The 15,567-nt window shown below is 42.0% G+C and overlaps 1 protein-coding gene across 1 annotated transcript in view; it reads right to left on the reverse strand.

Annotated features, from left to right (window-relative positions):
- Positions 1–2,612: 2,612 nt before the first annotated feature.
- The window catches only part of MED27 (mediator complex subunit 27), a 176,957-nt gene continuing 164,002 nt past the window's right edge, over positions 2,613–15,567 (reverse strand). The window contains exons 7-8 of the mRNA XM_033137055.1: positions 7,851–7,928; positions 2,613–3,523 (exon numbers count right to left, since the gene is read on the reverse strand). Of these exons, the coding sequence (XP_032992946.1) occupies positions 3,389–3,523; positions 7,851–7,928 (213 nt within the window). The 3' untranslated portion in view covers positions 2,613–3,388. The remainder of the gene's footprint in view (positions 3,524–7,850; positions 7,929–15,567) is intronic.

Here is a 15,567-nt window from a genome sequence, read left to right on the forward strand (position 1 = left end):
TCTGACCCTACAAAGTCTTTACAACTAATTTCAATGGATTAAACTAAACTTTAAATCTTTCTAAAGATATATTTGATCTTGCAAACGGAAGCAGCAAACAACATCCCCCAGAACTGTGAGTCTTCATTTTCTGGCTTGTTACAATCTTAGAAATAAAAACAGAGTGGGAACAAAGTACATAAAATGGCTGCCAAGCGAAGGAAACTTGTACTAGGAGATGTTGCTTCTCCAACAGCGTGGAGGCATTAATGTCAAAGTATACAATCTGCATACCTCCTTACTTGCAGTGTGGCAAAAAGCCTCTGACACTATTAAAATCAACTAGAAAAATTATCCAGAAGACACAAACAATAGAAATAGGGATTGGGTGTGAAAAACTCAGGAAAAAATCCAAACTCTTCTATGATAACTGACTGTGCGGATGATCGGGAAAATAGGGGGAATTAGGAGGGAGAGCGGAGGGGTGGGGAAACTGGCATTTTCTTTCCATGAGAACCAGCAAGAGGGGGGAGAGGGAGGAGGGGCATCGTTGTTTCTCTCTGTGCACTGCCTTTCCCACAGCTCCCTCTGCAGCGCTGCAGCCCGGGCAGAGTCTGCACGCCTTATCGCCACCGCCCCCTTACCTCCCTGCCCAGGGCTGTGGCTTTCTGAGGGCAGAGGCAGGTGCCTTGCACCTTTCTTGGGCCGGCCAGCTGGCTGGGCGTCAGGCAAAGCCGGAGGCCGGAGCAGGTTGTGGAGAGAGCAGCGGAGTGGAGAAGGGAGCACCAAAGCACCTGCCTGCTGGCATGGAAGATCAGTAGCACCTGGAGCAGGAAAGAGGTGCTTGAGGTGGCCGTGAGGAGGTGGACATGGCACCAGCGCCAGCCAGAGCACCTGCTGTGGCGGTGAGCAAGCCCAGCTAAGCCAAGCCTTGACCGGCACCTGTGGAGTCGCTCCAGCCATAGCCAAGTGAGCGCTAGGGTGCTCAGCGGCCATGGCAGAGGGCGGCATGGGCCCCACGGCTTCCCTGCGCGCTGCCCTCCCAGCTGATATTGTCTCTTTCAATTCCTATGAGCCATGGTGCGATCGACCAAAATCCATCCTATGATCAACTGGTTGATTACAATTGACTTGTGAGACATGTCTGCTCTAACACAAAAAGAGCTTATTGCACGCTAGTTCCTAAACTAAAAAAAATGCAACATTTTCTTGTGACATTGTCTCGACAAAATTGTCATTACAAACAAATTTATGAAAACTGCCAGAGAAAAGGGGGGCTTAATTTACAATAAGTAAATTATGGTGCTGCAAGATCTTAGTACACAGACACTGAAAAAAAGACAGGCCTTGAAACCTGATACAGAGAAATTGTAGGCAGTTCAAATATCATTGGGGCGTACTATTTTGTCTCTGTGTAAAGCATGATGGTACTACCATCATTTTCTACTGCTACTCAATCTGGGAACATCATGGAATTAGGAAGAATTGGAGGAAGAAGAACTTATGGACATTATGCACTTAATGTTGGAGATTGGAAGTCAATTCCTTCTAAGAACATAGGCTTCACTTTTGAAAAACCGGAAGACAGTCCAGAGACATCAGACCACCAGGTTCAAACTCCTTTTCCACATGTAAGAAATGACATATTTCATTAGCAATATATGTTTTCCTATTTCTCTGTATTCAAAATACTGTATTTGTTAAATCCTAAGAAGTGTTTTCACTGCTTTTATTTCATTAGCAAATGGTTAATAAGATTTTTTGTTGATTATAGATCAGTTATGTTTTTATATAATACTGTTAATTTATAATGCAACCCATTGAAATAATACTGTCATTTACTTACAAGACAGTGTGGGAGGGCAACTGATCATTTCCCCTGTTTTACTGGCTTTACCACTTTCATGTTAGTCCTGGGCCTTTATAAAATAACAAAATTTAATTATTGTGTTACAGAATTCTATGATTATGATGGAATTCTGCTTTAATTTATGTATTGTTCATTGTTAATGTTCTCTGTTTTTAATTTCTAGCATGTTTGGAACAAGTATATTGGATGTGATATTTATGAGCTCGTCATTTGGAGTTGGGTAATCTTTTTTACTATATGTTTAATTTTGATATTAAATTTTGATGCAGAACGTATCTCATTTTCAGTTATATATATTTTATATGTCTGAACCTGTAAAAGTTTTTATCCTGAATTCTAAATGGTTGGGCAACCAAATTAAGAGAAGATGGATTTCAGATTTTATTTCAAAAATTTCCCCCTTTTTCTGCAAACAAATTAAAAGAGAAACAGAGCACCGTTTTATTTTTCTTAAAGGGAATGCAGATTATCTAACTTTCACATTAGCTTCTATGTATGTCCCTATGTATGACCTCCACACTTAAAACAGTTTCAAAATTTTGCAGAAGGTGGATTAATCAATCCTAGTTAGAGACCTGAAATTGGGCAGCTGATCCTGATTGGGACAGATCTACACCATTATGAATAACTGTTAAGAAAACAAATTAAAAAACTAATTTTCTTAAGAAATATGATTTGATTGATATATGGCGATTTCTTCATAAAGAAAAAGGATTCTAGTTCCTACTCACAAAGGCATTGGGGGGGATTATATACTTATCTCCACTTAAATTCAAGAAGCAAAAATCGGCACCTTCCTGGTGACCTGATCCTTCTCCAGTCTAGTCTACTTTTCCTATTTTAAACAATGCATGGAACCACACAATCATGGCATTTTGACGCTACATTACTAACCAGCCAATTAGCTGTGGAAGCCATCTCCACAACCATCTCAGAACATTTTGAACCTATTGCAGATATAGATTTACCAGAAAAAAATGATGTGTGGTACTATGAAAGCAGCAGTATGGCAGGAAAGAATAAGATATGTAAACAACATGAACAAATAGCAACATCCTTACATATTGCATTGAAAAAAATTAGAACAGCACCATAAACCAACTGGTTCTATAAAAATTAGAAAACAAATCAAAGTTACATGTCATAAATCAGAAACTATAGAAATTCAACAAATAACAATAATTCTGCTGTATCTGAAACAAAAATAAATATGAGAAAGGAAATCAAAATTCTAAATTATTTGCCAATAATTTAAGCCACTACAAAGGCTACTACTCTCTCTCTCTCCCTGCACTTCCAAATGCTCCTCTAAGATGAGTGCAATGATGGGTGAGACTGCCAACTCCTCCAGCCCCCAACACCTACCCCGTGTTTATTTTTACATTTTTTTTCCCCAGCCAAGTACATAAAGCTGAATTTGTACAAATTAAGTTGTGAGTTGTCCATACGGATATTTGGAAAATCAGTAAAGAGGTGTTTATTGGGACCCAACTTCTGAGTCTGTTTCCTTCACAGACTTCTGTCATCCTCCAGGTTGTACTACTGCCTACAGGTGTCATGGAACGCCTCCAGTGTCCGAAAGTCCCGCCATGTGGGTGGTAGACCATCTTGCAGAAACCTTCCGCAGCGCTGGCATGGAGCCTGGAACAGCTTTATGTAACTTCTTAACCAGGTCTTAAAAAGTCAGAAAGAAAAAGAAAGAAGGGAGGAAACTTAATACGGACACTCCCAATGTCATCACTTCTGTCAAGACCAATGATGCAGAGGATGGGAAATGTATCTTGGCTTGAGCCCAGAGAGAGGCAGACTTTAGAAGGAAGTATACCAAAAACCCACAAGGTCACAGTATAGCTGATAGTATACTTTATTGGAATGCCTGTCCTCTCTCAATAAGCAACAACATAAACAGAAATTCCTGCAGTGACAAGCAGGTATTTGTAACTAAAGGGTCACCATGGACAGCCAGGACTTCCTTGCAGCTAGACCAAAATCAAATTCAGCTTGACCATTCAGCTCATAAAAAGTGACCTTTTCATTATGAGATGCTAGAGTCTGCCTCTTGCATCCAAACGTCATCTAAACAAGAGCCACATGCTTCAGAAATGTGAAATCATACAGAAACATTTCCAAAACCAGTTTCACAGTTATCCTTTCAAACACATGCCTTAAGTCTCAGCAAGAATATATGCAGATATATTTTGTTCATGGCCAACATGGATTTAAATCTTGTTCAGAAAGAAGGCCATGACTAGGCAGGAATCTGGGAAAGCAGGAAGAGTTGCCAATTTTAGGGCAGGTCCGTTTGGCAGCGCTGCCTATGTTGGGGAAAAATATAATATGATACATTTGCCATCTCTGTTGTCTTTGGCGCCTAATGAAAACCATCCTCTTTCAACAACCATTTTAAATAGTTATTTCTCAGTCTGTTTCTGAACTGGAGATGTTATTAGATGATTAAACTGTTTATCACACATGCATCTGCCATCCTGGGCTCCTTAGGGAGGAAAAGCAGGATATAATAAATTTAATAAATAAATATGATCAGGTCCATTTTGGATGCAGTGATAAAAAAGTACACCAGTTTCTGTGACTCCCGGGGCACAGAAGGGAACAGAAACACATGAAGCTGCCTAATGCTGAATCACATTATTGGTCTGTATGTTTCGCTATTGTCACAGGAACCTGCAGCCCTCCGGATGTTGTTTGACTACAACTCCCATCATGCCTAAGCATTGGTGATACTGGCCAGGGCTGATGGGAATTGGAGTCCAACAAGGACCAGGATAGGAAGATTGGCCGACAAAAACTGGCAGCTGTGCCTGCCCCCCCCCCCCATTTTCAAGGCAGGAGTATTATCTGCACTTTCAGCTGGTTATGCTGGATAACAAAGTCCCTTCTGTATGCAAAGCATCTGGTTCATAGTCTTATCTCTACAGAGATAAAGATAAAGGGACCCCTGACCATTAGGTCCAGTCACGGACGACTCTGGGGTTGCGGCGCTCATCTCGCTCTATAGGCCGAGGAGCCAGCGTTTGTCTGCAGGCAGCTTCCAGGTCATGTGGCCAGCATGACTAAGCCGCTTCTGGCGAACCAGAGCAGCACCAAGAAACGCCATTTACCTTCCTGCCGGAGCGGTACCTATTTGTCTACTTGCACTTTGACGTGTTTTTGAACTGCTAGGTTGTCAGGAGCAGGAACCGAGGAACAGGAGCTCACCCCGTCGCGGGGATTCAAACTGCCGACCTTCTGATTGGCAAGCCCTAGGCTCTGTGGTTTAACCTATTGACCCCAAATGCCTACTTGCAGGTGGGCTGACTGAATTTTAGTTGCATATACTTATGGAAAACGAAGATACATACAGTGGCCCCTTGAAAGGACAGACAAAAACAGAAGCCAAGAGATTGTTAAATATAAACTTTTATTCATACAAATAATATATTCTAGACTGCAGAGTATATAGGGAAAGGCCATAGCTTGGTATTAGATCATCTGCTTTGCATGGAGAAGGTCCCAGATTCAATATTCAATGGCATCTCCAAGTAGGGCTTGGAGAGACCCCTGCCAGTCAGTATAGACAATACTGAACTAGACAGACCAATGGTGTGACTCAGCAGCTTCCCGTATTTCAGTCTGGGACACCATTATGGGAGACCTGACACTCTGCAGGAATACAGCCTTGTCCCGCAAACCCAGCATGGGGAGGCCTGGGGCCTTCCAGATGTGGAACCCAATTCCCATTGGCTTCAGGGTCAGGGAAGGTGGAAGTCCAGCAACGTCCAAAATGTCACAGATTTTCCATCTATTCCCTAGACATCTGGCCAGCAGATCTTTAAATCAGCTCTCCATTAGACAAGGATGGAGCATTTGTTTAATGAGAACCGCCTGCCATGTGTGAAATAAAAAAAAATCCCAAACATCTCAGCAAATTAAATTATGCAATGTTTATTTTCCTTCTACTTCTTCAGGCAAGGAGTGCCACACTCATCATGCAAATGTTTGCTAACAAGAAAATGTTTATAACAGTAAATATTAAAAGCATGCAAAGTATCTCCTCTCCGAAAACAGTAACAACAGAGCCAGTCCCCACCCCCTCTTCTATGTGCACAGGATGTGCTCTTCCTCCACCCAGCTTGGCCTTAAGCTGGACGGTCAAGGTCAAGGAGGCAGTAACATTTTCTACTTCAGCTGCTTTTTTTTTTTAATGGTTAGACTGTATTTTTAAAACTACACTTTCTGCCCTCAGGCCTTAGGAGACAGCAAGCTAGGTGGGGAAGGGGGAGGGCAAAGGAAATCAAATGCTGAGCAAGGTGTTTCCAGGGGAAGGTTTTGCCCCCAAATTAGGTCATCCCCATGGCCCTAAGTAAGAAGCAACATTATATAACTTAATTTGAAGCTCAAGGAGACATGCAGCTATAGAAGAAAGAAAGCCTCCAAGACAGACAGATTTGTGCTATGAAGGATGCTCATGAATCTTGTCATCTGGAATCCTATTGAATTATGTCAATAAGAGAAAACTGTTCTGTGAAGAAGGGACTGGCTCCATTTATTGAAACGAATCCTTCTCTCTTCATCCAATGTTCTCTCTCTCTCTCTCTCTGTTTGTATATAGTGGCCTATCAATAACTTTCCTTAAGGCCTTCTCTGACTGCAGAAGTCAAGACAGGGCCAGTAGTGAACACAAGGGCACAAGGCAATTGCTGATTACACCGGCTTCATTGGACTTGGTTATCATTATTTAACCATATTGAAAATCTTTTTTTAAAAAGGAAAATCATGTCAAACTGTGTGCTTAAAACATTTGCTGTAAGGAAAAGGAGGTTAAAAAGGAAGTCCTTCATTCTTGTCTGGACAATTAAGACTTCACCACATCCTGTCAACTGGATTGCACACCTGATATGCGAAATGCCTACTGCTATTGGCACTTGGGGTGAACATCCTGACGTTGACTTGTTAAAAGTTATCAGAACTGCTTTAGTGAATCAATACAGCAAACCTTATGGCTCAGACAAATGTGTCCCACACAGTTTCTGCACATTAATTTTCAGGTGCATGCTGCAGCGGGGGAACTGAGTTGCCATGATTGGCTGCTGCTCATCAAAAGTGCACTGGCAGTTAATGGATGCTTCAAAGGAAGGCACACTGCGGAAGGCACATCATTCACATGGAGCTTAGCTAGTCAGATTCTCAGTAAGTTTTGCCATTTATTATATGTTGTTACTAATTTACTTCAACATTTTGTGTACCACTTAATCACAGTAGTCTCTTAAGAGGTGCACAGGAACCCAAGACAATAAGACTAAAAGTGAGTTAAAACTATAAACACTGCTGGAATAACTAATTCTTTGTCAAGCGCCTGACGTTCAGCAGGAAAGGGGCCTGCTGATCTCAAATGGGAGGGAGTTCCACAGATTTGGGCTCACAATACTGAATGCCTGGCTCCTGGTGTATATGAAAGGTGCATCTGAGCCATGAGGGACCACTAACAGTGGCTCCTCCAAATACCTCAGTGATTACATGGGATATAAAGGTTCAGGTGGTCTCTGTGGTATCATGGACCCAAGTTGTTAAGGGCCTTGTAAATTAATACAATGAGGTGAGAGCTGTTGTAAAACATAGGATCCAGGGTAGGATTCTTCAGTAGATACACTAGGACTTTTTGAAGGGCAAAAGGCATCATTCTGTAATTGCGCTAGCCAGGATTAGCTTGTGCTCCTTGTTTTCTCTCCTCATTATATTGTTGAACAGCTCCACCAATACACTTTCAGACATGCTCTGGTAAACACCAATGGCTGTAGTTTCCAGTATGCTCCCTGTCCAGATTTCCAACATCTTTCGGCAGTATCCTGGGGTGGGGATGAACAACAGACAATACTGCTTCCCTTTTGTGATACAGACTCTTGCCTTGACCAAAACAGCCTTTCAAGACATTCATAAAAACCCAACATGTCATTATTAACTACACTGCAAAGTTATGCCAGTTGAGAGTTTGTATCAAACTTACCATAAATGACCTGACCACCACATCTGGCATTTGAGGCAACTGGTAATGCAGTAAGGCAGTAGTAGCATGATCAGTTACCTGGAGGTGACAAGAAAGGGGAGAGAAGAAGACTTGTCAGTGATGTTTTGACAACGTGCAACTCATTCCATGTATATTCCACTTGGCCCTTCTCTTGACTTGTCTAACAGAAGCGTCACAATGAAGTAGAGCATGACTTCAGGTATCCAAAGTTTTTTGGTGTCAAATAGCTAGGTGGTGGGACAGGGGATATTATTGCAAAATATTAATGAATAATAAATGTTCACAGTATTGGGCTTTCCTGTGCCCCACCATTCTGCTACAGCCAGTGCCCCCCTCCAAAGTTATTCTTGAGGTTCATTGGGTTTTCTAGAAAGACTAAGGATGATGTAGCATGTGGGGTTGCAGCTGGAAGGGGGAATTGGGAAACCCTACCCCCTTGAACACAAGTATCTACGTGATCAAAGGTAACAGACTAGAAAGCAACAACGAATGGAGAACCAAGGCACATCAAAAACACAGAAGGCAAAATACACAAGGGGACAGAAGAAGCAACCCCCCTCCACCACCCAAAAATAGTGACGTCAACTGGGCTCTTTTGGAGTACCAAGAAACTTAATCTACTCCAGTCATAGGTAAGGCTAGACTGGAGGGTGGGGTGGTCCCTTCCTCTGTAGAGCATGAGATTGGTGTGGATCCTGACTAATCCAGATCAGAGGAAGGTGCCATCCCTGGGTGTAGAATGCTCTGTAGAGGCCATGGGAAAACAGTAATTTTCAGAAACAAGCAAATTTCAAATACATGAGGCACTTCATGTAAAAGGTCAGCAATCATTCAGAACCCCCAACCCAATACAGTAAGCCACTATTATCATTTCCATGTTACAGATGTGGAGCTGGGATTGGGATAAGGAAGGCCATATGGCAAGTTCACAGCTTAAATTATTAGCCACTAAGCTACAGCATCTCAGATACAAAATGCACAGGGAGGCTTGGGCATTTCAGCATCAACCAATGTTACCTAGCAATCTGCCTTATACAAAGCCTGATCACTGGTCCCTCTATCTCGGTGCCATCTACAAGAGGGAAGGGGAACCTCCCATCAGCCTCAGCCACCATGGCCAATGATCTGGGAAGATGTGAGTTGTAATCGAAGCAACACCTGGGAGGGCCACAGCTGCCTCATCCCGGGTCTGCACTAACAGGCACTGGACAGGGGACTTTTCCAGCCCAACTTAAGAAGCTGGAGATGGAACTTGGGACTTTTTGCATACAAAGCAAATGCTCTTAAACTAAGCTATGGCCCTTCCCTTCATACACTGGGCTGCGATTTTAAAAAGAAAAAGGAAAGGAAGCTCAAAAAGATGCACTCTTAACCTAGCTCATAGCATAAAATCTATGTAACTATCTGTGTCCCCAGGACTAATGAATCAGTTTTTTAATTTAAACCCCCCCCCAACAAAGTTCCTAAAATTAGGAGTACCAGAGAGATTCCAACATTGTTGTTAGCACAATTAAGTAGTACTAAGGGGAAAGCAGCACACAATGGCATATTGAGAAAGCAGCTATATCTAGGGTTTTGTATTTTAGGCTATGACAGCAATGAAGAGGGGATTAATTCCCTCTTGGCTGTGGCTCCATGAATGAAGCCCAGTGCAGCTTTGTGGAATCACTAACAAGCAGCGGGAAAAAGCATCACAGAGGAAAATCCTCAGCTCTGCCACAATTACAGCTTTTGCCAAGTTCTCTTCTGTCACATTCACTACACTCCACATCCCCGTGAATTGCTGTTGTTTCTTTAAAAAAAACAACTACTGCAATTGCTGTTGCTTAAAAAAAAAAAAAAAAATCACACAGAAGAGCCAAAGGTATGAACTTGATATCCTTGTTGGCCCATGTAATGCAACAAGAGAACAGGAAAAGGAAACCAGTTCCCTGGTGTTTCAGTTGGTTGACATGTAATTTCCTTCAAAAAAGTAGTTTGCTTGCAAGCTGACATGAGAGAGACTGTTGCAGGTTGGCAGTTGCATGCCAGTTGTGAATGAGGCAAGTTGCAATAGAGTCCAGAGCAATGGATTTACACACCCACACACCTCATCTGCCTTACAGACTAGGAAGAGGCACTATCATATATTGGTGTAGGTCAAATATGTTGCTGGTGTTATAAGAAAAAAACTGCTCTTTTTCCCTTATAGAGTCCTCTTTTTAGGTTCTCTATCGGTAGGAGAAAATAACAGAGGCCAACCAGAGAATATTGGGAAGCAAGGCAGCTAGTAAGCCTGATCTTTATTAAAGCTGTCGCAACAGGGTGCTCCCCCCCCACACACACAGGAGGGGGGGGAGGGACCCGGAACAAAGGTGTGCCCGCCCTTATATAGATCTTTTAAATTGCCCACCCTCCAACTCCAGACCACCCTCAGAAACATCATACATACATCACAGAAAAGGAGGTCTACAACAGAAATCTGAGTGCGTTGTTTATCTCCTGTCTGGCAAGTTACCTGATTGTATTATCTGGGTTTTGGCCACTCTTTTGTTGTTATAACTACTTAATTCCTGAATCTAGGTCACAGGTCACAGGCTCACACCCTGTTCATATCTGGAATGTGCCCTTAAGACAGGATTTGTGAGAAAAGAGACAATGGGGAGGTTTCCCACTTTGACCTTGCAGAGAAATATTTGAGGTCTATGGGGTTTCAGACATGTGCTTTATATATATATATATATATATATATATATATATATATATATATATATATATATATGTGTGTGTGTGTGTGTGTGTGTGTGTGTGTATGACCTTGGACTACAATGCCCATCAAGCTCAGCATGGCCAATGGTCAGGGATAATGGGAGCTGTAGTTCAGCAACATCTGAGGGCCAAAGGCTTGTCTTATAAAAGCTTCTTGTTTCTGCCCCTTGTCTTAGAAAACTAAGCCAAGATGCACACAATGGAAGGGAAGGGGTCTTTTCCCTATTGAGGTGGGAAGGACAGCTCTTGAGTATCCCAGGAGTCCCAATAATCCCAGACTTTTGAGGAGGCTGGGTGGATCCTTGTTCCTTTACATCACAAGGCTGGGACTCATCACTGGGTCCTCCTTTTGCTACACGCATCTTCTTTGTCCCATTGTTTCTCTATCATTTTTGTTTTCCTGTATCTAGAAGTGTGCATGCACACGAAAGCTCATACCAAGAACAAAGTTAGTTGGTCTCTAAGGTGCTACTGGAAGGATTTTTTTTATTTTTATTTTTTTTTAGATAAGCCCTGACTCACTGCACCAGGAGGGCTTTGTTTCTCACTGGTCTTTGGCTTCTTCCAGAAACAAAAGGAAGCTGCCTTAGAAGCAGTTTATTAAACAGATAAGAGAGACCCACTTTGAGGAACACAGAAGTCTATTGGGGAAGATAAGGAATTGTGAATTAAGAACATGGCGGCATAAGTTATTTTGTAAGAACGTATGGATTTATGGATGTATGTTTTGTTTTTGTTGTTATTATTTTATCATTTTTGTTAAATTTCTTGGGTGTGTTTGTTAAGAAAAAAACCAATAAAAACATGTGTATATGTGTGTGTGTGTGTGTGTGTGTATATATATATATATATATATATATATATATATATATATATATATATATATATATATATATATATATGAAGCTGCCTTCTACTGAACAGACCATTGGTCTACTTAGTACTGCCTATACTGACTGGGAGCAGCTCTCCAAGGTTTCAGGCAACGGATGTTCACAGCCATACCTGGAGATGCCAATGGGGATTGAACCTGGGACCTTCTGCATGCAAAGCAGATATTCTACCGCTAAGCTATGTCTTTCCTTCATGCTATGATCATAGTGTGGCAAAGGCGATTTCTATCTCTACTTTGTTGTGTCATCTACCCCTTTATATGCTAGCAAGGGAGGCAGGAGTATTTTGGATGACTGACTGCTACTGCACTACAGCACTTATGGCCTGGCCTTGGTCAGGATGGACTTGATGCCATGCAGGGATAGGTGCAAGTCACAGCCAATCTCTCAAAACTAATAGGAGAGGAGGGAGAGCAGGTTGGCAATGCCAGAATGTATTGTATTTATTCACTGCTGTGAGCTGCCTTGCCAGGGTTATACCCCAAAAGCTGGGGTATGAATATCTTACAAGAAACAGAGGTGGTGAGGTAGCCACCCGCTGGGGTTGGGACAATTCCCCCTCCTAACGGTTTTACTGGGACGAAACTTGCATAACAAATTTATAAAATTATGCATGGCATGGAGAAAGTGCGTAGAGAAAGGTTTTTCTCCCTCTCTCACAATACTAGAACTTGTGGACACCCAAATAAAGCTGAACTATAGAAGATTCAGGACAGATAAAAGAAAGGACACATTCACACAGTGCATAGTTAAAACTATGGAACTTGCTCCTACAGGAAGCAATGATGGCCACCAACCTAAAGGATCTTAAAAAAGGATTAGACAAATCCATGGAGAAGGCCATTAGTGGCCACTAGAAATGATGCCTATGGTCTGCTTCCATGGATGGAAGCAGTAATCCTTCTGAATACCAGTCTCTGGAAACTGTGGGAGGGGAGAGGGCTCTTGTGCTAAGTTCCCGCTTTAGCGTTTCCTACGCAAGTTTCCCTCCCTTGCTATACTAGTTAGATGAGATCAACAAGACCCACCTCATCCACAAATTGTATACTACCTCTAACATGTGTTAGCCTTTCCACAACCTGGTGCCCTCCAGGTGCTTTGGATGGATCCAGACAATGGAGTTGTAGTTCAAAGCACCTGAAGGGCGCCAGGTTGAGAAAAGCTGATATATTCAGACACGCACAATAAAAAGCCACAGTATAATTGCACACTGTCTTTCTTCCAACTGCCAGTAATTAGCTTATTCCCATTCTAACTTGCAAGCTATCTATCATGCCCTAGTTTTCCCCTTCACACAGCATGCTTAGATTCCTAGTTACGTAACAGGCACACATAAAAGCAAACCGTTAGCAACAGCTCTCCTTCTGCTACATTTCAACCTCCAACGAATTGATTTTGTGGTGTTTCCTTTTTTCTTTTTAACGCTTCCACAACAAAGTTGCTTTTTGGGGGTATTATTAGCATTGAAGATGTGGGGAAAACTTTGCTGTGGGGAAAAATAAAGTGTTGCCATTAACAAATTCAAACTGACTGGCTACTTGGGCATAGCAGACATATGCTGTTCCTATTGTAATGCAGAGCTAATGAGATTCCGCTGGGAGATAAAAGCCATCCCAGCACTGCTGGAATACTAATAATGTTTTCTCAATGAAAAAGCAGGTGATTGGTACCAGAAGCAAAGGGGGGGGGAACATTTCGAACACAGATCAAAGTGGGCTCTAAACAGAAAGAGGAGGAAGAGGAGGAAGAGGTGGAAACACCCTGAACCCCACAGAAGTAGCACCAAACAGTGTGATGTTGAGTGCTGCAAAGTGATGAGGAAAAAACCCAACCTGACTTAGAGGAGTAGGAACTTCACACTAGTGCTCCTCAAATTAAAACTCTTTCAAATACACATTTTCTCTGACAAAAGGATAACAAATAACCAGACTGCAAAGGTTTCATTAATGTATATGTCCCATGGGGAGGTTTCATTCTCCTCTCCCACATTTATCTGCAATGCTATATGACTGACACCCTGTAATACTTCTCGATTTCACTTATTAGCATAGTCCCACAATTGCTGTTCATTTTAAACATTATTTTGCCATCTAAGCCAAACTTCTTCTTCCTTGGATTTAAGTTTTACCAAGAAGGAGAGTTGCAAAGATGAACATTTTGGATTACTGCAGCTCTGAAAAGCAGAAAACTTCTTTAAGAGATCCATAATGCACAAGAATCCATTTGGAACTGAGTTTGGCACTTTGGAACCTGGCTCAATTCAGCCTGGAATATTTTGGAAGCTGCCTGCCTCATGTCCAAATCAGAACTGCAATTCAGGAGAACTGAAGTTTTGTGGTGCTCCATGGGCTATAATGGGGAAATAAATAAATGGCTATTACCGGTACCTTTGCTCTTTTTGACACAATTGGCTGAAAACTGCAGGTATCACAGTCCCTACTGACAAACATTAGAACAGGGGTCCCCAAACTAAGGCCCGGGGGCCGGATGCGGCCCAATCGCCTTCTAAATCCGGCCCGCGGACGGTCTGGGAATCAGCGTGTTTTTACATGAGTAGAATGTGTCCTTTGATTTAAAATGCATCTCTGGGTTATTTGTGGGGCATAGGAATTTGTTCATTATTTTTTTTCAAAATATAGCCCGGCCCCCCACAAGGTCTGAGGGACAGTGGACTGGCCCCCTGCTGAGAAAGTTTGCTGACCCCTGCTTTAGAAGGACAGGTGCAGGGGTTTTTCTGCAAGGTATTTACAGTGATAGGCTGATTAAAAAGGATTGACTTTATTGAATAGTGGAATATTGTTTTGTTTACCATGTAAGCATTGCTTCTTGTAAACCAAGATTCCTGGTTTACACAATACTAAGCTGGGATTCTTAAATAGTGTTTCCTCTGAGCATGCTTGTCTCCATTTCGGTGCTGGAAATATATTTCAGAAGCACACATATTTCATAAAATTCCAAAATCATGATAGCGCAGGAAATAGCTAACTGATTGCGGAGACTACTGCTACCACATGCGTGGATCAAGTCGATGCCTATTTAATAACATTTAGATACTGATTAAACAAAAAGAGTACAAGCAACTGGTACTCTGTTTACACAAAACATTTTATAATTTTCATTTTAAAAATACAGATAAAATTAAACCTTAGAAATAACCTGACACAAAATTTAACACATATATATTTCATTTATTTCATGCCGATGATTACTATCCAGTTCACTGCTCAGAGTTAAATTTAGAATCACCAAACTAAACTAAATGATTGTTTTGAAACCTGTCCATTTGTATTCTTAGCATTTCTCCCTGTCTTACTGGGCCAATGAGTGTTACCCTATGTTTTCCACATGCAGTCAGCCTGCCCCTTATGAGAGGGTTCAGTTCTGGGGATGCAAAGTCAGGAACCCCCAGAACTGCCCCCCTGTGTGGTATTGGAATGCTGCTAACTGGGGTATGGGAAGCTTGTGAGAGAGCTCTGGGAGCTTCCCTTCTGCAACCTTCCCAGACCCTGGTAAGTGAGAAAAATTCACTGGGTGTAAGGATATGGGAAACAAACAAACAAACAAACAGTGTAGGATTTCCCTGTCTCATCATCATCGTTTATTTATTCCCCACCCACTCCCTGTGTAAAGTTGTGAATGTGTAAATAAACCGAGTGCAAGTTGTGGGCTTACTGTATGTGTTTTATGTTTATATTGTAATGGTCATTGGCTGCAATCAATAAAAATTAAAATCACAGAATTGTAGAGCTGGATGGGGCCCCTGAGGGTCATCTAAGTCCAACCCCCTGCAATGCATGAATTCTGCCCTCAGACATCCCTGGATGGGCATGAACCACCAACCTTCTGGTTAACAACCTTTGAAAATTTTAAAAAATCAAGTTGTTGCAATTTCACAATTCAGCCATGCAGGATACCAATTCAATAGGCTGACCCTGGAACTGCCCATCACCTGTCCTTGAGCAGATACTGTCAATATTCTGTACTTGACTCATACATGCATTCATTCCACACACCTATTCACAGAGATTAATGACAGGAATACATCTTCATATATT

This window comes from Lacerta agilis, chromosome Z, assembly GCF_009819535.1.
Source record: "Lacerta agilis isolate rLacAgi1 chromosome Z, rLacAgi1.pri, whole genome shotgun sequence".
NCBI lineage: Eukaryota > Metazoa > Chordata > Lepidosauria > Squamata > Lacertidae > Lacerta > Lacerta agilis.